This window comes from Danio rerio, chromosome 18 (genome assembly GCF_049306965.1).
Source record: "Danio rerio strain Tuebingen ecotype United States chromosome 18, GRCz12tu, whole genome shotgun sequence".
In the NCBI taxonomy this organism is placed as follows: Eukaryota; Metazoa; Chordata; class Actinopteri; order Cypriniformes; family Danionidae; genus Danio; species Danio rerio.
Genome location: NC_133193.1, coordinates 12,032,546 through 12,055,385, shown reverse-complemented (window position 1 = coordinate 12,055,385; position 22,840 = coordinate 12,032,546). Strand labels below are relative to the sequence as shown.

Genomic DNA, 22,840 nt, shown 5'->3' with positions numbered 1-22,840 from the left:
GGCCAGTTGGTATTTCTGTGTGGAGTTTGCATGTTCTTTCTCCCATGCTCATGTGGGTTTCCTCTGGGTGCTCTGGTTTCCCCCACAGCCCAAAGACATGTGCTATAGGTGAATTGGGCAAGCTTGACCGTAATCTATGTGTGTGAATGAGTGTGTGTGGATGGTTGCCAGTGATGCCCGTTGGAAGTGCTTTCAATGCTTAAAACATATAGTGGATAAGATTAAAAAATAAGGGACAAAGCCGAAAAGAAAATGAATGAATGAATGCAAGATTTAGGGTTGTAATAAAAGAAAAGTATTTCAAAAGTATTTAAACAAATTTCAACATTTTGTCTTTACATATAGTAGGCCTAAATAAATAAATAGTAAATAGTTTCACACATTCACTAAAAAGATGAACAATGGTTTCTTCCAAGTCACAAAATTTACATTTGTTTTCAATATTGCAATATAGCATATATTTACTAAGTAAACTATTTCAAGGATAGCATCCACATGCAGCAAGTAACGTTAATATTTTAACCAGCACAAAACTATCACAAAACTAATTTTTATTTCCACCGTTTCTTACTTACCGACTCTTCAACTTAATAGTTATTAAACGGATTAGTCCTCCATGGGTCTGGTTACCGACTTCAGCTGACTAATACTGACAGATTACAACACAAAACAACAGTCACGTTATATCGTCAATAATGACGGTTATTTTGAACTTTTTCATTGAGCTTTCGTAGTAGCTCTGTTACCTACAAACCTTCTCTCCAGTCCTGCAGGTGTCAGTGCTGTTTCTCGCAGTGCAGAGCCGCACTAATATTCAACACAACCGAGGAATCTCCGTCTTGACAACTTCCTCTACAGCAGAAACATGTGAGAGAACGTGCCTTATTACAACTGCACTGTTTACAATCCTACAACCACGCGCTTATATTTAACAATATCTACCATAATCAGGAATCAAGCGGGTTGTTTTAGAGACTATCGCAGGCTGTGAAGAACAGTCGGGCTGAACTCGCCGTGAAAATGCCTGCGGTGACTTTATTTGTCAGGAGATTACCTGAAACCGCCAGCAATGAGCATCTGGCAGAAATATTCTCTGAAATAGGACCACTCAAGAATTGCTTCGTAGTCTGTGATAAAGGTAAGATTTAGTTAAATATATGTCTAAATTTAGCAGGAGATTGATGTCTTGAATTTTCTTATGTGGACCCATCTAATGAACCAATCCGCATGTATTTTACACAAGAGTTTGTGAAAATGTGTTTGATTTGTCATATTTATATTACATGCATCAAATATGTCATATTTGTAACCTGTTGGGGAAGTCATATGCAGAAATACCCAATGACAAACAATTTTACATGTGTACATGTATTTATTAAGACGATATACAATAAAATATTAATATATAAAGTATAATCATTTAAACAATAAATGTCAAGTTTTTGTGGCATACACAGGTGTGTGTGTGTGCTTGAACAAGAAACCCTCGAATAATAAAAACAATAATCTTTTAATGTAAAAAAAAATCAAATATCAGAAAACATTTAATGTTAAAACAGTACTAGAATTGGAAATATATGTGTACTTTTTCTATAGTTTTAATTGTCAAACATGTATACATTATATACAGTAATTAACATTATTCCATAATAATCAAATAAAGGAACCAAAACTAATAACAGAAAGTTAATTTAGTTAAACTTAATTTAGTTAATTAAGTTAAACTTAACACACACAAACAAACCATGTTGTTTTCTATTTTAATATATTTTTAAACTGTAGTAAATTATTTTGAGGCTAAACAGAACTTTCACCATCATTACCTTGGTCTTCGGTTTCAAATCTGGTGCAGCAATATTTGAAACATATTTTACAAAATATAAAAATGACTGACACCAAATGTTTTAACTCTAATGTTTAGGGCTGCATGATATTGCGATATTTTATTTTCTGTGATTAAATATTGCAATATGAATACAGTTTCAAAAGATAATTTGAATAGCTCTATTAGACAGTTTTCTGGTGAGTCTAACAGTATTTGTTTCTAGTTCAAACATATTAAAATTCTTATATCAAGTAAAATATTGTTTTTAACTATCTTAATAAGAATAACTAAGAGTTTTTTCCCATAAAACAAGTAAAATTATTTGCCAGTGGCTGGTGCCTATAAAATGTTTATAAATATAGTATAAATAAATACAATTCTGCAGCTTCTGGTCTACTGTAATTCAGACCAAGGGGATGTAGATTTGCTTTTGATAGTGGTGGGGACCTAATTTCATACCAGCTCCCCCACAGTTTTCAAATTTAAATGTAGCTTCACATTTAAAATGTAAAGCTAAATGAATGTCTGACAAAAAGGTAGTTTAATAAAGACTTCCATTTACTCAGGCTGATTTGTGCATAATCACTTACCACCGTATCTGAACACATTTTTGCAAGTATAATGTTTCTGTTTATGCGCTTTAAGCTAAAAGATGACTTTACATGTCCATGCTCTTTCCCTTCTCTAAAAGATAGAGGTAAAGTTGGTTTTATAATTGCACATTTGGACTTTCCCCTTAATAATATAATTTCATAAAAGTATTATTTACACACTCTTAATAGCAAAATCATATTTGCAGCCAATGACTATCAAAGTACAACATTGTTCACAGTCAAATAAACAGGGTTAATGTTGTTTTCAAGCCACACTTGCATGCTAATTCCGATCGAATATTCAAAGTAACATGGTAAACAATATAGACTTCTAAATGAACGAATGTGCGAATATAAAACCAACTTTATCTCTATCTCTAAAAGTGCAAACAGAACAGCACAGTGCTATTTTGCGCTAAAAAACATAAATAAATAAATAAATAAATAAATACAATAAGTGATAAATACAATATTAAATCAAGCTTGTCTTATGGTGCAAAAGTAATTTTATATGATTTTACTTTGACAAGGTTCAAGGAATGTATGCAGACTTCTGGAAAGGCATATGACACAACTATTTTATCTCGATTGTTGTTTTTTTCACAATCAATGTGGAGGACAATATTGGAAAAAAATTATTTATTAATTGCAGATCCATGGTTACTAATATGGTGGACTTGTAGCAAACTTGACTTTAAGTGACTGACACTTTTTTTTTAAAAGTAGCTGCTTATGTCCATGTCTCACTGAGTCTTGCACAGTAAGCCTGACTGGAAAAATTTCCACAAAGCATTATTTTATTTTGGCGGCGATTAAATTATTTGTGGGCACTGAACACTAATAATTGATTCAGATTGAGACTAAACATTGCATATCCTGATGTGTGATTATTCCAGATGTGCACATTGCAATATCGATGCAGCCCTACTAATGTTTATCAAATGAAGAGTTCAGATGCAAAAACTTCTAAGTGCCTTCTGAAATTTCCATAAAAAAATTACAAATTTTCTCAACCTCTTTTGTTCATGTTAAGATATTTCACTTTAAAGAACAGGAAAATTACTTATTCTTTGCCATAAAAGAATGATGATATTACTAAACATACACACAGGAGACTGATAAAAATGCTTATTTTAGAGGAAAATTTCAGATGGCGTTTAGAGGTTTTTGCATTTAAACTCTTCAAATACTTTTGTTTTGACGATTCAGCCTCAAGGAAAAAATAGTCACAGATGTAATTTGATTGAATATATTACACCGAGTTGTCTATTGATTTAATAAAAAAGTCAACATGTGCTGTTTTGTTGTTTGCAGAGAAAAAATGCCGTGGCTTTGGATATGTGACGTTCTCCATGGAAGATGATGCACAGCGGGCATTAAAAGAAGTCAAATTGTATGATGACCAGAAGATATTCGTAACTGTGGCCAAGAAAAAACTTGATGATAAGAAAAGGAAAAAAAATGCCAAAACTAATAAAGGTTTTTTATTTTGTTACTTTGTTAATCCTGAGCTGTTGTTGTTTTTGGTTTGAAAGAATACTGAACATGTTTCACAGATTCAGGAGATACGGAGGAATCTCAGAAATCAGGAGAGACAAAAAACACTGAAAAGATTCCAAGCCCAACGAAGAAAAAAGAAAACGGTTGGCTGATCATCAGAAATCTAAGTTTTAAGGTGATGTTATACATAATATAAAGGAACAATGCTTAGTTTTGACTTTCAACATTGACTGAAATTGACTTGTGGTTTATGTTCAGTGTGAAGATGATGAGCTGAAGCAGATCTTCTCTAAGTTTGGAACAGTGCTTGAGACAAGGATTCCCTTAAAACCAGGTAAAAGTTTGACCAAAAAGAAGTGTCTAAAGCATTTCTTCTTCTTTTAAACAGTCTTCCACATTGGTTTGTTCTAATTTTGTCTGTGCAGATGGGAAGAAAAAAGGTTTTGCATTTGTGCAGTTTAAGTGCGTGTCTGAAGCTGAAAAAGCTCGGGCAGCGATGAACAGAAAGGCAATTAGAGGTGAGTTGTCTTTAACACTTTTGCAACATCAGAGCCACTAGGTGACATTTATTCACATGATTTAACATATTGTCTATGCTTTAAAAAAATAACTACATTAGTTTTGAAGGGGAAATTTTTTTTTTTTCAACTTGTATCTTTTTTTGCTGCGGGTTTTGAGTGAGTGAGTAAAACAACAGTTCTTGAAACATCTGGAATCACTACATCCTAGTAATTATCCATCAGAAATCAGTTTAACGTTGTGTTTTATTCCTAATTTATATATATATATTTTTATTATTATTATTATTAAGATTATTATATCATTTATTGTCGGTGCTCGGTTATTATAATTTTTATTTATTGTTTATTTAAAATAATTATTGCTGCTCTTTTATTAATAGTGTTTTTTATTTGTAATATTTATTTTATATTCTGTTGTTTTTGTTTCTTAATAATTTAGTGGAAACACATTTTATGAATCAATATTTGATATTTGAAAAATATATATATTTTTCTTTTTAATATTATTATTTATTATAAATATTATTATCAGTTTTTGGTGCTCTGTTATTATATTTTTCATTTATTTATTTAATATCATATATTTTACATTTTCCTTATATTTTAAATATTTTACATATTTTACATGAATTATTATCAATATTATTATTATCAGTTAGTATTTTGCTCTATTATACTAATTGTTATTAATTTACTCAATTTAGTGGAAACTCATTTTATTATTGAATGTTTGATATTTGAAATATATATTAAAATATATATTAAATATATATTTTATATTCTATATTAGAATGATATCTGGAGTATCTCTTGACACAAGTAAATGCTGCAAAAATGTGTTATAGATAGACAGACAGACAGACAGATAGAGAACAGCTCTTCTCAATTAATAATTATAATAAGTAATAATAATATTTCACAATTTTGAATGAAGCCTCGGTTTGCAGAATCTTTATTGCAGTTATTATAGACTTTGGATCCAGTAGTGTATTTGCTACTTTTGCTGAAATGTTTGTTTCTCTATCCCAGACAGACCGGTGGAAGTGGACTGGACTACATCAAACACCGAATCAGCAGGTAATTTGAATTCTCATTTGAGATCTCATTTTTAACTTTTGCTATTTGTAGGTAATGTTGAAATTCCATCTGCCGTATAGGTTTTCTTCACAATTTTGAAATGTGTCTGAAAATGTCTTGCAGATCCAGAAGATACAGAGGAACCTCACAAAGCAGAAGAAACCACCAGTACTGAAAAGTTTAAAGGCATAAGAAAGATCAAATTGAAATCTCGGCTGATCATCAGAAATCTCAGCTTTAAGGTAAATCGACTAAATATAAAGGAACAATGCAGAGTTTTGACTTTCAGCATGTTAAATTGATTTATGTGGTTTATGTTTAGTGTGAAGAAGATGATCTGAAACAGATCTTCTCTGAGTTTGGAACAGTGCTGGAGGCCAAGATTCCCCTAAAACCAGGTAAAAGTTTGACCAAGTATATGCGACTGTTTAAAAGCATGTCTTCAGTTTTTCATACAGTCTACCATCTTGGTTAGTTTCTATCATTATGTCTGTGCAGATGGGAAGAAAAGAGGCTTTGCATTTGTGCTGTTCAAGCGCATGCCAGAAGCTGGAAAAGCACTGACTGCGATGAACGGAAAGAAGATTAAAGGTAAGTTGTCTATAAAACACACTTTTGGAGAGTTTCTCCACATCAGGGCCACTGGGTGACCTTAAATAATTCAATGTCCACCAAAATTTAAATGCTAAATAAAAGAGAAAAAGCACCCTTTATAAAAAACTAATTTTTCTTAAAAAAAAAAAAAAAATCAAAATATATGTATACAGTTAAAGTCATAATTATTAGACCCCCTGAATTATTAACCTCATGTTTATTTTTTCCCTAATTACTGTTTAATAGACGCATAACATAATTTGGGAAATATAAAAAAATAAGTAAATAAATAAAGGGGGGCTAAATATATAGTCAGAATTATTAGCCCCCTTTGATTTTTTTTTCTTCTTTTTTTAATTATTTCTCAAATATTGTTTAACAGAGAAAGGAAATTTTCCCAGTAGGTCTGAAAATATTTTTTCTTCTGGGAAAAAGTCTTATTTGTTTTATTTCGACTAGAATGAAAGCAGTTTTATATTTTTTAAACACCATTTTAGGGACAGAATTATTTGCCTCTTTAAGCTATTTTTTTCTCGATAGTCTACAGAACCATTGTTATACAAAAACTTGCCTAATTACTTTAACCTGCCTAGTTCACCTTATTAAGCTAGTTAAACCTTTAAATGTCACTTTAAGCTGTATAGAAGTGTCTTGAAAAAGATCTAGTAAAATATTATTTACTGTCATCATGGCAAAGATAAAATAAATCAGTTATTAGAAATGAGTTATTTAAACTAAAATGTTTAGAAATGTGTTAAAAAAATCTTCATTCCATAAAACAGAAATTGGGGAAAAATAAACAAGCGCTCTAATAATTCTGAGGGGCTTATAATTCTAACTTTAACTGTACAACTTTGTAGTTTGTCAATGATTTGAGCTGCTCTATATTTTAGCTGCTCTCTTGTTAATAACACATCTTATTTGTATTATTTATTAATTTTTGTTTGTTTATATCTTCAATTGCTTTTGTTGTCTTTTTTTAGAGGCAACTCTTGCATTTTTTTATTAGGATATTTTCATAAATAGAGAGTTCAATAGAATGATGTTTATTTGATTTTACTTTAAAGTATTAAAAGTCTTAAATGCTCTTTTGCAAGGTATTAAATTGGTTGTATGATAAAGTTTGCCTGAATTAAATCTGCGAATAACTGGATGCTGTGTAGTTTATGAAATCAATAAAATCCTGCTAGATTTGACATCACGCTGCTTTGCTTACTGCAGTATTCAAGGCAACACAATTGTTTCTGCAGTTCTATAGATGCCAACCTGCTGAATTAGCTAGATTTAAAAGATTTTCATTCAGTATTTGAATGTTTTAGTTTTGGATTAGTTTCTTACATAAATATTTAGTAAATATACTGTTAAAATTTCACCAGTGTCTCCTGTTGAAACCTACAGTGGTTTTAAGGTCTTACAAATGTATGGAAAGAGTCTTAAAAAGTGTTAAAAGGTATTGAATTTTACTCTCTGATTCCTGTATATACTAATAAGGATTTCATGACATCGAAGACGTCATATGAATGAATGTAATTAAATAAAGTATATTATAAAGTATAATACGTGTATATATATATATATATATATATATATATATATATATATATATATATATATATGTATGTGTGTATATATATGTGTGTATATGTGTGTGTGTGTGTGTGTATATATATATTTTATTATATATTTTATAATATATTTTATTATATATTATATATATTTTCTCGTATTTTATTATTATGTTTTTCAAAATAGTGCTGTTTACTGTAATTTAAAACTTCAAACGAAGTCTTCAAACTTTCACCCAGTAGTATATTTGGACAGTTTAGTTTTTTGTCACTAATAAAATCTTGCTGCTTCTCTCTCAGACAGACAGGTGGCGGTGGACTGGGCAATAGCGAAAGACAAGTATCTCGCCACCCAATCAGCTTCAGCAGCTGGTGATTTGAAATTTTACTCAGACTGCATATTTATTCTTGTAAGAAGTGTTTAAACAGCATTTATTCAGAAGTGTGTCTGGATATCTTGCAGGAAATATCAAAGAAGAGAATGTGACTGGAAAAGTTGAAGAAGCTGATGAAAATAAAGACGCAAAGAAAAAGTAGGTACAGGAAGTGCAGCAGATGATGAGTTTGAAGGTGTTGATTCCTCAAATTTAACAATGTCTGTCTTGTGATTAGGTCCATATCCAAGAAAAGTGACTCGTCAGAGGATGAAGATGATGATGATGATGATGATGATGATGATGATGATGATGATTCCAGTGGCAGTGAAATGGATGATGCAGAAAATGAATCTCAACAGTCAGATGATGAGGACGATGATGACGACGATGATGATGATGATGATGATGACAGTGAAGGAAAAAGTGACTTATTTATTTATAAATAGACACCATTTACAAATCATATTATGCTTGTAGAGTGTCTTTAACATTGTGACTCTGTTAATAACTTTCCTCAGCACCTTCAAAGAAGAAGAGAAACCCTCTTCCTTCTGATGTGAATGAAGGAAGAACCATCTTCATCAGGTGAAAATCATATACTTATTTTTCTCAAAAAAAAAAAACTGCACTGTGTCAAAACTGCATTGTTGAGACCAAGAAACAGATGAGTTGCTTTGTTGTCATATGTTATAATTCCATTTATAAATGATGCAAACCAGGCTATTCGTTTAGATGCAGACCCACAGATGATAAATCGTATGTGAGGGATCCCCCTCCTAAAATGTTAAAGTAGTCTGTATAGTTTCTTGTTTAATGATGATTAGATTTTTACTGTCAAAAAATTTCTATTTTTAAATGGGTCTTAAATATTATTTGAAATATAGTTAACTTGTGCAAAGTTAAGTATGATATACATTTTTCATTTTAATCAAATATTTTATTTGTTTTGTTAGTTTCGTTTAGTTTGCTGTGTCTTTTTATTCTTATTCTTTAAATTTTTTGATTACTTATTTGTTTAAATTTATATTTTTGTTTACAGTGTTTATTTTACTAGTGCCCATTGTTATTTGTAGTTGAATCTTTTATTTTTGTTTTGATCATTTTCAATCAAATTCTGAGCAGTTTCTTCCACATTTGGAGTCGCGGTCCTTCTCTTTTCCCTCATCAGTTTGACAGACTCAGCCACAATATTCTTAACCACTCTCCTCCTCCATTGCACGCTGATAATGGAAGGCTGTTTTTAAAAGATAACTCTGGATAAATTGTATGAATTAGGTTTATTTTACTTGGATATCTAAACACATGTTAAAAAACAAAAAATGAAATGTCTTACTAAAAATCGATTTAATAGACGGTTTACATTTTTATATGTATGGATCAGAGGAAATATTTTCTATATTACTTCTGTAAATCTAGTTTTGACTTCAGATCAGTTAAAATGTGTTTTAAAATTACTTTGGAAAAAAAAGTGATTACAAATTCATTACTGGTGGCGCAGTGGGTAGCGCTGTTGCCTCACAGCAAGAAGGTCACTGGATCAGTAGGCATTTCTGTGTGAAGTTTGCATGTTCTCCCCGTGTCTGGTTGGGTTTTCTCCCTGTACTCCGGTTTCCCCCACAAGTCAAAATCCATATGAAACGGTCCCTTAAAATTGATGTTGCGTCTTCAGTTTCGGGCTCAGGTGTGCTTTGCACACACTACAAGCATACCTCACTCTGGCACAAATCTTTCAACCTTAACAGGATCGGCCAACTTAACTGTGCCTGTGCCCGATTCGAAGTATTTACACTTGTCAAACGAACTGGGAAACGCGCCTGGGCATGGTTTGGATAGCATAGTGTGAGTGCACCCATAATCAGGATTTAACTGAAAACAAACAAGGCTTGCATTTTCAGATTTCAATTTTAGATTACAAGGACAAACTATTTAGTTTTTCTTAATGACGTGAACAGATGAATTGTTCACCACAAAACTAGTAATGTGAGCTAAAAAATCAATATGGTTCATCTTGATTTCATGTGTACTTTAATTCACATTTCTTTATGGCTTCTGTCAGAAACCTGTCATTTGACTCTGAAGAAGAGGGTTTGGAGGAGGTTTTGCTGCAGTTTGGCGAGCTTAGTTATGTCCGTGTGGTGATGAACCCTGACACGGGAGTTTCAAAAGGTATTTTCAATAACCAAAAACACCAGCCTGCATGTGAAGTTCATTCAACATAATAATTCTCTCTTTCCACATCTGTCTCTGTATAGGTTGTGCTTTTGCTCAGTTCAAAAGTAAAGAAGCTGCAGAGAAATGTATCGCTGCTGCTCTAGATGAAAAAGAGGTTATACAATCCTCCTTTTTATCTAAATTTTTATCATTACTAGTAAACTGAATCTTTGTGCTGACTCTTATGTTTATTTCAGTTCAGTGGCATTAAGTTGGACGGCAGGAGATTGAACATTTTGATGGCTATAAACAGAGACGATGCTGCCAAATTTAAGGACAAGAAAGTGAAAACTCACACCGGCTCTAGAAACCTTTACCTGGCCAGAGAGGGCTGTGAGTAAAGCCAATTACTAAACATCGAACAATTACAGAATTAGCCAATAATAGAGAAGATTAAACCTGTTAACTCTTCAATCCATCCAGTGATCCGTGCCGGAACCAAGGCTGCAGAGGGAATTTCAGAAGCTGACATTGCAAAAAGGACAAGAGTTAGTACAAACAATTTTGTTTTTATCACGTTATTTACACTATACTGCAATTATTCACATAGTATTATAGTTTAGTTTTTAATATATTTTGAATTAGCTTTTATTGTATGAGTTCAGATTTAATTGTGAATTTTTATTTTATTATTATTTTTTTAAGGGCACCTATTTTACCCTTTTTACAAGATGTAAAACATGTCTTTGGTTTCTCCAGAATGTGTCCGTAAAGTTTCAGCTCATAATACCGATCAGATTATTTATTATAGCCTCCAGAATCTGCCCATTTTGGTGTCCGAGTACAGTTTAGCTGTATTTTTCAGCCTGTGGCTTCATATGCAAATGAGATGCTTCTCCCCGCACACTGCTCCCACTTGCGTATCTGCTTCTACTGTTACATCATATAAACAGCAGTCAGTAACAGAGACTGACACGGATGAAGCTGAAATACAGCTCATTAGTCAAAAATTCCAAATAAGTTTATTTCATGTAATTGTGGTGGAGTTTATTCAAGCATTACTGAAATGATGAGTCACACACAAATTGCGTTTGCAGTACACACATACACATATGCACGTTTACTGACACTATGCAATAGGGATTTGCGATTTATAGAATGTCAATCGCGATTTCAACGTTGCGATTAACTAATCAGAAAAGGCTCCAATATTAAATGTGTATATATATATACAAAAGTGTGCTCACTTAATTGGCTAGCAAGTCTGTCACACATTTGCTCTGGGTGGGGAAAAAAAAAAAAAATATATATATATATATATATATATATATATATATGTGTATATGTATATGTATGTATGTATGTATGTATGTGTGTGTGTGTGTGTGTGTGTGTGTGTGTGTGTGTGTGTGTGTATATATATATATATATATATATATATATATATTTTTTTTTTTTTTTTTTTTTTTTTTTTTCCCCACCCAGAGCAAATGTGTGACAGACTTGCTAGCCAATTGAGTGAGCACACTTTCGTTCTGCCCAATCAGAATTGCTCATCCGAACTATGCAAAAACCCCACAATAAAACAAGCAGGAAAGCACGGACAAGATGAATGATGGCGTCTGCCGCTTCAGAAGCATTATTAAATGAATTCATATCAAAGAAAAACAGCATGTCATAATATTGGAATATTAAGTTTCAAAGTCACAGACACCGAACAAAAACAGGTCATTTGTAAGAGCTGTCGCAGAACTGTTGCCACAGCACGAGGAAATACAACAGCCAGCACCTAAAAAAAAAAACAGCACAGGCGGAATATATGAGGAGTGTCTTGCTAAAAAGTCAACTAAAAGTATTGGCAGTGACGCTCAATCTAGTAGCTAGCAACAGCAAAGTACAATTTCAGAGTTGTTTGCAACTGTTACACCATATGAAAAACATCACGAGGGCACCAGGAGATAACTAACACTAAAACTCACTACTGTTTGCTTTAGAGAAAAATGAGTGTTTCATTTCTGAATATTTAGAAACAAATTTAAATAAATGTTTAAGTAAATTAATATCTTTTCTGTTCCTTTTTTAACTTGCTCTCACTGCATTTTAGCAGTAAGAATCTAAGATACAGATTATTGAGCTGAAGCTTGACTACATATTTAAATCGCAAATCAAATCGAAATTGCAATATCACAATTAGAAATTTTCCCCAAATTGCACAGCCCTACTTTGCAGCCATGGTGATTATAGCGAATAAGAGTTACATAGAGATTTTACTGTCTTTATTACAAACATGCTCTGTTTAAAAAGTTTTAAAGTTTGACTCAACTCAAAAATTGAGTTGGAACAGATATTTTTAATCTCAGTTTCTATGCAAAGAATGTTCTGTGGACAATTGTACATGTTAATATAGAAAGATGGCACCTCAAAATCACTGGGATTTGAATCCTATTTCAATGTCAGGAAATTTAAAAAAGACTTGTTGGGTTTATTTCACTCCAATATATACCTTCTGTACAAACAGCTTTACAAACGTTGATTTTCATCATAGATGCTCTTTAAGTTTTATAAGTTGTAATAGTATATTTGTAATATAAGTTGTTAAAGTAAATTTGCAGATTTCAGTTGTCAACAGTGACACTGATTTAAATGCACTGATATCAATACTACATTTAGAGTGAATTAAAAGTAAATAAAAACTCACTTTAAACCTGGCATGGTGTCTTCGGTTGTGTCTGTGTAATAGATTGAATTATTAATTCTGAGCAGATATGATTTTGATTCCTATTGAAAAATAAGTAATTTAGATATTTATAAAGATTGTGCTAAAGTTATATTTTAAAATAAGATTAAGCTCATTGCTTCATGGAAGCGTTCTCACCTTGACTGATTTATAAAAAGCTACCAATTTTTATTTGGTCTTTTTATTGTATGAACATGCCAGGTGTAAAGGGGGCTACAGACTTTTGTTTTTTATGTTTTTAGTTAACAGTTTTCCCCCCTTCTCTGTGTGTGTGTGTGTGTGTGTGTTTTTTTTTCAGTTTGAAGAGCTGAAGCGGGCAAGATTAAAGGATATTAACGTCTATGTGTCTAAAACACGGCTGTGTGTTCACAATCTGCCCAAGAGTGTTGATAAAAATAAATTGTTCAATCTCTGCGTCTCGGCTGCTGGTGGAAAAGGGGTCCGCATCATTGAGGTAATGCACTCAAACAAACACTTTATCCTTTACACACTTTATTAATACACTCTATCCTTTACACACTTTATTAATACACTCTATCCTTAGTGTTTGTTTGGGCTGATTTTACAGTTTTTAGTAGTTGCAGTTTTTTTCTTTTAACACTAGAGGACAGTGTTTAGTCTGTTTGATGTTTTTATATATATATATATATATATATATATATATATATATATATATATATATATATATATATATATATATATATAATGTATATATGTATATATATGTATATATATATATATGTATGTATATGTATATATATCTTTCTATCTATCTATCTATATATATATATATATATATATAAATATATATATATATATATATATATATATTATCAAGATTAAAAGGATCTGCCAAATCATCTTAGATCATTTAACCGAGGTACGAAGAGCGGCCCCCAGATCTTTCAATAAAATGCCACAAAAAAGTGTTTGTTTTTGTAAAGATTTGTATGTAAAGTACTACAACAATCAAATACTTTATAAAAACTTTATGCATTGATTTATTTGCTTTATTTCCCATGAGTTCATATTTCCTAATACAGAATTTGAACTGTTTACCAGTTGTTGTTTTTTATAGATTTTTTATACTATCTGAAATATATGATTTTACATATAGGTGTATTAAACTTCAGGTAATTTTTTTACACAAATGTTTTACAACAACAAAAGTAATTATACTGGGCAATTCATGAATAAAAATATAATGCAAAAGATCCTGAAATTATCATGTGAATAAATGATCATGCACATGTTTTGGAGGTTGTAGTCACACCTTTAGGTTGCTTTTTGCATAGAATAAATGTATTAACAGAATAATGTTTATCCATTTAATAAAATATCCACAATACCCTGGAAAAAAACACAAAAATAAAGGGTTTTGTATGAGAGCTGCTAAAGCAAAAAAAATAAATAATAATAATAAAATAATAATGATATTAATAAAATAAATATTAATAGTTTGCAGTCAAATACAATAAGTATTTATTTTAGCAAAACAAAATATATTTTCAGTACATTCAGTATAAAAAAATTCAAATGTTACATTTTTTAACATTAACAAACTACTTAAAAAATTATTCAAAGTTATTTTTTTTGCATCACTCTACAGTTTCATAAACATTCATTTTCTTTTCAGCTTAGCCCCTTTATTAATTTAGGGTCGCCACAGCAAAATGAACCTCCAACTTATCCAGCATATGTTTTACGTAGCGGGTGCCCTTCCAGATGCAATCCTTCACTGGGAAACACCCATACACAATTACCATGGACATTTTAGCTTGCCCAGTTCACCTATACCACATGTTTTTGAACTTGAACACCTGGAGGAAACCCATGCCAACACAGGGAGAACATGCAAACTCCACACAGAAATGCCAACTGACTCAACCGGGGCTCGAACCAGCGACCTTCTTTCTGTTAAGCTATTGTGCTACCCCACTGTGCCACCGTGCTGCCCTGTCTTCTTAAATAAGCTACTTGCATAACAAATCAATTGTTTTAAACATGGCACTCTGGATATGACACTTGATTTGTGTTACACACTGCTTCGAAGGTCATTTTCAAAAACCCACAATAGGGACTCTTTAACTCTCAGATATTAGATTTTCAAATAGCTGTATCTCTATCCTTCCCCATCATAATACAGTAAAAATTTATGAAAGCTTATTAATTTGGCTTTTATTTGATGTTTAAATCTCAATTTTGAAAAAAGACACTTTAACTTTTGTTTAGTGGTCCAGGATTGCATATGCTATCTTTTGTTAGCATAACCAAATCATCACATAACTTTCATTTCCTGACGGTCTCTTTCTCTATTTTTATGTGTCTTCAGTGTCGTATAATGTATGACAAGAAGCCGGTTAAGGGTCAGGTGATGGGTCAATCTCTAGGATATGGCTTTGTGGAGTTTCAAGAACACGAACATGCTATACAAGCCCTACGTCACCTCAACAACAACCCAGACATCTTTGGACCGCAAAAGGTAGACCACCACGACTTTGTTTTTGTTCAAGCCAATTTTTGCCCACTCTTTTCTATTAGACGGGATATTTGATAACCTGTTTGTTATTTTATCAAGTTAAAATATTCCTAGAAAGATAAATAAGCAGCTTTGTTAACTCCTAGATGTATTTCAGCTATTTTCAGACTATTTCCATTTTGTTACTATAGCTTGCCGGTTTATAAATATTGAAATATTATATATATATTGAGGGCTTTAGGATCACAGCAGTCGTGCTTCAGTGTTTTTCAAAGCTGGACAAAGGACACAATAATGAACAAACTAAAGTTCCTTAGTCGCCCGCGGAATGTGTTGTTATCTGTTTTTAACTCAACTTCTCAAAAATCAGATGAATCGCTCTGTTCCATGGCATTTGTGGCTAAGACTCATGGGTATTTCACCTAATATAAAATGGAAAAAATGTTTAGTGTTGAGCAATAGCTAGCTGGGGTCTAGTTATTAACTAAGACCAAATGTTTAAATGCGAATGTGTGATGTTATTTCCTGTGTCGCTGACATCAGAGGCCTATAGTGGAGTTCTCATTGGAGGATGGCAGGAAGCTGAAAATTAAAGCCATTCGTCTGGAAAACAGCAAGGTGAGGCTTGGATGTATTTAAGAAATAAATACTTGTTCATTTTGAATTCAGATGTTCATAAATTGAGTCTTTTTTTTGCCTCATAGAAGGGACTCAAACATGACAGAAGCCAAAAAGCAGAACAGCCACAGCAGCTTAAAGGAAAAACGAAAGGTCTCTTGCAGAAAGGAAATGTTAATGCTAGTAAGGGCAAGTTTAAAGCAGGGAAACAGGAGATGGCACAGGGAAGCCAGTTCTCTGGATTTAGAACCAAACCAGAGGTGGAACATGTTGAACTAAAGGATGGCAAAAAGCGGATGAAGGTCCTTCACATGCCTTCACATAAAGGCCCGAAGATAAGGTACAACTCACTCACCGCACAAGAAACTAAGCTCAGAACTGTTGATACATTAAAGCCTAATTTATAGTTCTGCCTCAAGTACAAATGTCGAGTAGCCTTCACACAGTCACATACCCTTTTGCCGACCCTACTCATCACGATGATGTATAGTGCAAGGTCTGTGATTGGTCAGCTTGGTAGCATTGATCAGGGTTGTTTTCCAGTCATGGAAATCATCTGGAATTTGTTAGAAATGATCAAATGTCCTAGGGCCTCATGTATCAATGCTGCGTACGCACAAAAACTTTGCGTACGCCAGATTTCACAATCACGTTTGGATTTACTAATGATGAAATTAACGTGAGAATGTACATTGGTCCGCGTTAACTTCATGTCTGGCGTACGTGTATTTCTTGTGTGTGTTTGTATAATTTCCCCTTGGTGACTCCTAGAGGCAATTATGTTAAATTGCACACTTCAAAGTATCGCACCAACATGTGAAAATCATTGCTTTTAATTTTTGTATTTCATAAAATGGGTTAATTGTCACAATATTTTTTTTTTTACCAATTATGTGATTTAGAACATATAAAAGCATTTGCAAATGTATACAACCCTTAGTCTATGGCAGTGGCAGTGTTGGCCTTGTTAGAGGACATGGTCAATGGTCGAAACCGAAGGAAAAACAAACATTAAAGCGCAATTTGCTGCGATCGCTGGTTTTCCTAATGTAATCGGAGCGATTGACTGCACGCACATTGCTATAAAGGTGCCATCTGAAGAGGAATTTGCATACGTGAATCGGAAACATTTCCATTCAATAAATGTGCAAATAATATGTGATGCTTAAATGCGCTTAAATATTGTGGCAAGGTGGCCTTTGTGAACCCATGATTCAGGGGTGCGCGATGGGTGGCCTCTTGGTAAGTGGTATATTTAAAGATATTATTCCAGCTAAGCTTTTATTTTATTGAGCGTAATTATTTAATTAATCAGGAGACCACGGTTATCCATTAAAGACGTGGATGTTAACCCCCCTCAACAACCCACAAACTGACTAAGAGCACGGATACAATGATGCTCATACTCGCACTTGTTCAGTTGTAGAGCGGGCGATTGGGCAGCTGAAATGCCGGTGGCGCTGCCTTGATAAGAGCGGAGTGGTGCTGCTATGTCACCCTAACAAAGTCCCATTCTATATATATATATATATTTTTTGGTTATTTATTCCGGAGGACAAACTTGTAAATAACATTGTTTTTCTCCAGTCTACCTCCGATAGGAGCACCTTCAATTCACATTCTGTGATTAAGTTTCACTTCTTGCTTGCTTTTTCCAATTTTTTTTTTGTTAGGTTTTGCCAAAGTGGAGTCATTACCATATTTATACGGGGGAGGAGGCAGGAAGGGCTTTTGCGTGCATGCACGTGCGCTCAGTTTTACGTTAATTCGGACATACAAAGAGATTATGCGTGGGATTCCATGTACGCAGTGTTTCATACATCTGAATTTTTTATTGCGTACGCACATTTACAGCTTTGTCCGAATGCAATGTTTTAGTATTAATTCAATGCAAGGTTTTGTACATGAGACCCCTGGAGATAATCTTTTTCTTTTTTGATATAAGTACTGTTTAAAAGCCTTGGGTTGTGTTCCTTGAAACCTTCTTTAAGGGACTGAATTGGCCCCATCACACACCTGGCGCAATAAGGTGCGAGGCATATTTAGTACGATTTATTGTTATTTTCAGACCCGTGCAATTTTAGCAAATCCATTTGTGCTACTTTGTGGACTACTTTGTGTGTGCTGGTCTATAAAGGCAGTTTCTTTTTTCAGTTTATTCATTACAATTTGCATTTGTATAATGTTATTATTATTAGCAGTATTATTTATTATATGCATATTTGTCTGTAAGGTTTTAGAGACGTATAAATCACCGCATGGGACATAAGAATAGGACGTGTGTTCTAATATAACATATATATATATATATATATATATATATATATATATATATATATATATATATATATATATATATAATAATTTTGACCACACTTTGTTATTGTTCATTTATTCATTTTGTGCTTAACAAATGAAATTAAAGATGTAGGCTAATGGATGTCTTCAGCGGAGTTTTCTTACTCCAAGAAAGTAAAAGCGTAAAGAGTAAAAGGAAAGAGAAAGTAAAGAGGCCGAATGCAGGAGGCTCATTCTTTATCTTTGTGCTGCTGATTGTCAGTTTAACTGTTTTCTTGCTGGTGAAGCATTAGCCGCATTTCCACTATCAGGCCAGTGCGAGCCAGGGCTTATATCGGGCCAGGCCGGGCCAATCGCCCAGGAGGTTGAGCAGTGAGGCCGAAATCATGTCGCGTTTCCACTGTGGGGCTAGTAGCTCGCAGCGCGTCAGCAAACCCCGCCCCCAGAACATCCCCCGAATCGAATGTCACTCAAACCGCCCACTTCAGCGAGAATCATGCAGATAAAGCACACCATCACATCATCACGAAACTATTAAAATAGGACAACCAAAACAAACAAATGACACGTTACTGTACAGCAGTACAACACATGTCTATACGCACATGCCTGTGTGTTTTCATTCATCATATTAATTTACTCACCGACCGATTATTGGCATCCAGTGGTTTTGCCACCAACGGAGGGACCCAGCGCAGGGAGCGCACACATCTATAATATAACACCACATATATAAAATTCTCCGTTAATAACTCGATATAAAATGTATTTTATAACATCATCTAGACAGACGCTGTCCAACATTCATCCCAAATGCTCCGGAGAGAACTGAAACATGATTATTTTTCCCTATAGGCTTTATGACACTTAATAGGTGATTCCCTTTTTTTAAAGATGTTGCTTATTATATCTTAAGTAAAGGAAAGTGTTCTGTGTTTCAGCACATAAGAGCAGCACGTAATAAAATATTGCCTATATTTCGTTGCGCTCAGCAGCTATGCACTAATAAAGCTCTTTATGTATTTTAAATTTCCTTTTTTAATTTTACCACGTTATATAAAAACATACACACTTGTTTGAGGATACAGAACACATTTTGAACTTGCCGTTTTCCCCGTCAAAAAAGTGCTGCGCAGCTGGAAGACAGAAAAAAAAGGTCGCCTAGTTTCTGCGTTCACTCACCCCGAAAATGCTCTGTTTGCATGATTTGATTAATTTCATCGTATCCAAATACTTTATAAATATTATTTAAAACATTTTCCGGTGTTTATTTTTTAGAAAATCTTTTTTTCAAAGAGGCTTTTGAAAAATGAAAGTTTAATATAAATTTGAAACAGTTTGATATAGTACCTAATTGTTATAGCTATAGCTTTTGTTAGTTTTATATTGGTTTATTTATTTAATGTGATTTTATTATAGGCCTATCAGATATTTGTAATTCTTTAAATTATTTCAATATAGCTTAGGCTATTTTATCTAGATATGACACTATTGTTTTGAGCCTACAAAAGCGTACATGAAATTTGTGAAGTTTAATGTCTTTCTGTTGTATTCATATAGTGTATTATCTCCAAAATAAATTAAAACAATAAAAAGAAAAGAAAAAAAGCCGCTCGCGGCATCAACAGAGCTATGAATGGAGCGCTTTTTTACTCGGTCTCACACACTTACACAGGCATCTAAACGCGCAAAAACACTTATTAAACTTGACAAAACCTCTGGAAATCCTTTACTGTCTGCTGTGTCTTTAATATGGTCTAAAGATTAGTATGCGTTATTGAAACATCAAAGAGATGCAGCAAAGAAAAGTGACTTATTAAAACTATCATTTTATGCAACAACCTTACATTTAAAAGAGAAACATAAGGGCGATCATATGCAAAAAAGACCCCAGCCTATAATTTGTTCCAGATGTTTTCTTTCTCTTATTTATTTATTTGTTATGTGTTTGGCGCATGTACTCGTGTGCGATCGGAAAACTGTGCCCGCCTCTCCTTTCACTCCGCCCCGAAGCCCCGGCTGGCCCTCTTTGGTCCAAGGTATTCGGCGGGCCGAAAAAGGCCGGCCGCTGGCCCCAAGAAAGCCCCGCTTTGGCCCGATTAGGCCCCGGAAGTGACAGTGGAAACGCCACTGGCCTTGGCTTGCTCGCTTTAGGCGCGATAGTGGAAACGCGGCTATTGATTGTCCATTTACAAAGTCCACCATGTAAATAGACTGTTATTTACATTGATTCTCAAACTATTCCTCAGGAAACGTGATAAAGGGAAACAACCTGTGGTAAAATTGAAGAAAACGCCCAGCAGGAAAGAGAGGAACATGTCTAAATCCACTTCGAAAATCAGCATGAATATGAAAGTAAGTCTCAAAGAGTTGAATGAAAGTTTTGTCTATTCATGCATTCGATTAGTTTGTTCATAAATAAATCAGATTGTATATAATAAAAACACACAGTGTCTACACACCTACCAAATCTCCAGTGACAAGAAAAACATATAGTCCTTCTCATACAATTCTCAGCATGATAATGTTTTGTATATATTACATTTTTGTTTATATTTCCTTTGTCTGCTTGTTTCAGCCTGGCAAACCTGCGAAGAGAAAATTCCAGAACAGAGAGGACGCTCGCTTCGACAGTTTGGTGAACCAGTACAAAAACAAACTGATGGGCAAATCAAACACCAAAACTGCAGTCAAGAAGAGCAAATGGTTCAGCAGCTGAGATAAGGAACATGTTAATGTCTTCCAAAATTCTCAGAGGATGGAATTAAATGCTTTGGCTCCATTGTGTTTTTATAAAAACTGAAGGAAAAGCTGTTGATATCGTGAAACTTTGTTTCCTTCTGTATTTGGAAATCCATGACAAGTTTCATATCCCGTGGTGCAGTACAGATACAGTTTTTTTTAAAAACCTTACAAAGTTAGAGGTTTGTAGACTGGATGAGTTGGCGGCTGTTGTCAATATGGACTTTGTCTACATGTGGCTTAGCTGTCATTATTTAACTGCTCTCCTCAATCTTTGAAAACAGATGTACTTTTATAAATGCCAGGAGTCTATTTCTGCCATCCTTTGTTAAATAACTTGTGTACTTGTTGATAAATTCTGAAAAAAAAAAAACTTTTTGTTTTTACTGACTTTATAAAAGAAAGTAATGCCAGCATGTATAGTTGAAGTCAGAATTATTAATCCCCCTTTGAATTTCTTTTTCTTTTTCAATTTTTTCTCAAATTATGTTTTACAGACTAAGAAAATGTTCACAGTATGTCTGATATTAGAATTTGTGTTACATGGAAAATCTGTTTTTAATCTTAGTAGTAAAACTTACTAAGTAGTAAAGTCTTGCAGATTAATTGTGATGTGCAATCTAGATCCACTTTAATATCAAGCCTGGATTGCACTATAGTTTAATGACTGGACAGCTTTAAATACTGGATGCAAATATTGAAGTATGAAGCATTTTTAGGGATAAAGACTTAAAAACAATTGAATATAAAAACAAATTTCACTCTGAAATTGCTAGTAAATTTCACAAACACTAAGAAACAGCGAATAATACATTAAATTAATGTATTTTTAAAGTAAACAGTATTTTCTTGTAAAATGTTATCAAATAAGGTTAATAAAAAACTGTTGTTTTATAATACTATTGAAATTGTACAAAATATTCATTTGTTATAAACATATTTGTTTTATTTCAGCTAGAATAAAAGCAGTTTTAAATTTTTTAACAGCCATTTTAAGGTCCAAATTTGTAACCCCTTATTATCTTAACTTCAACTGTATGTTTGATTGGACGGACAAAAAATATTTATTTAATGCAGTATCTAAAATGCACCTAAGAATAGTTTTCTCGGTAATGCACTTTTTGTAATGTTTTACAATAATGTCAGGATGGTTGCCGCAAATGATCTTGAACTGTAATTACATCCACAATTTTTATTTTACGTTGTTTTAAGCAAATTAAATTAGCAAAAATTGCTTAAGTGCTTACTGATCTTAGAACTAGTTCTGGCTGCGTTGGAAATGTTTGTCACACTAACATTGAGTTACATGTACGTCAAGCATACTATATATATATATATATATATATATATATATATATATATATATATATATATATATATATATATATATATATATATATATATATATACACAGTTGAGGTCAGAACTATTAGCCCCCTTTGAATATTGTTTTCTTTAAGTATTTCACAAATGTTTAACAAAGCAAGAACATTTTCACAGTATGTCTGATGATATTTTCTTCTTCTGGTGAAAGTCTCATGTTTTATTTTCGGTGTCAGTTTTTAATTTTTAAAAACCATTTTAAGTTCAAAATTATTAGCCCCTTTAAGCTATATATTTTTGTCGATAGTCTATAGAACAAACCATGGATATACAATAACTTGCCAAATTCCCCTAACCTGCCTAATTAACCTAGTTAATTAGGTCTCTAAAAATATCTAGTAAAATATTTTTTACTGTCCTCAAGACAAAGATTAATTAAA

At 32.9% G+C, this 22,840-nt stretch overlaps 1 protein-coding gene across 1 annotated transcript; it reads left to right on the top strand.

The window, feature by feature from the left end:
- Positions 1-836: 836 nt before the first annotated feature.
- Positions 837-21,450, top strand: rbm28 (RNA binding motif protein 28). Its single transcript, NM_200321.1, is given in 23 exon segments — positions 837-1,138; positions 3,733-3,897; positions 3,975-4,093; positions 4,177-4,252; positions 4,344-4,436; positions 5,469-5,516; positions 5,640-5,758; positions 5,839-5,914; positions 6,015-6,107; positions 7,976-8,047; positions 8,139-8,208; positions 8,288-8,475; positions 8,571-8,637; positions 10,109-10,218; positions 10,305-10,378; positions 10,461-10,596; positions 10,687-10,751; positions 13,239-13,394; positions 15,273-15,422; positions 15,963-16,037; positions 16,124-16,377; positions 20,585-20,690; positions 20,914-21,450. Coding segments are annotated over 23 exon segments (2,571 nt in total). The 5' UTR covers positions 837-1,020; the 3' UTR covers positions 21,055-21,450.
- The last annotated feature ends 1,390 nt before the right edge of the window (positions 21,451-22,840 follow it).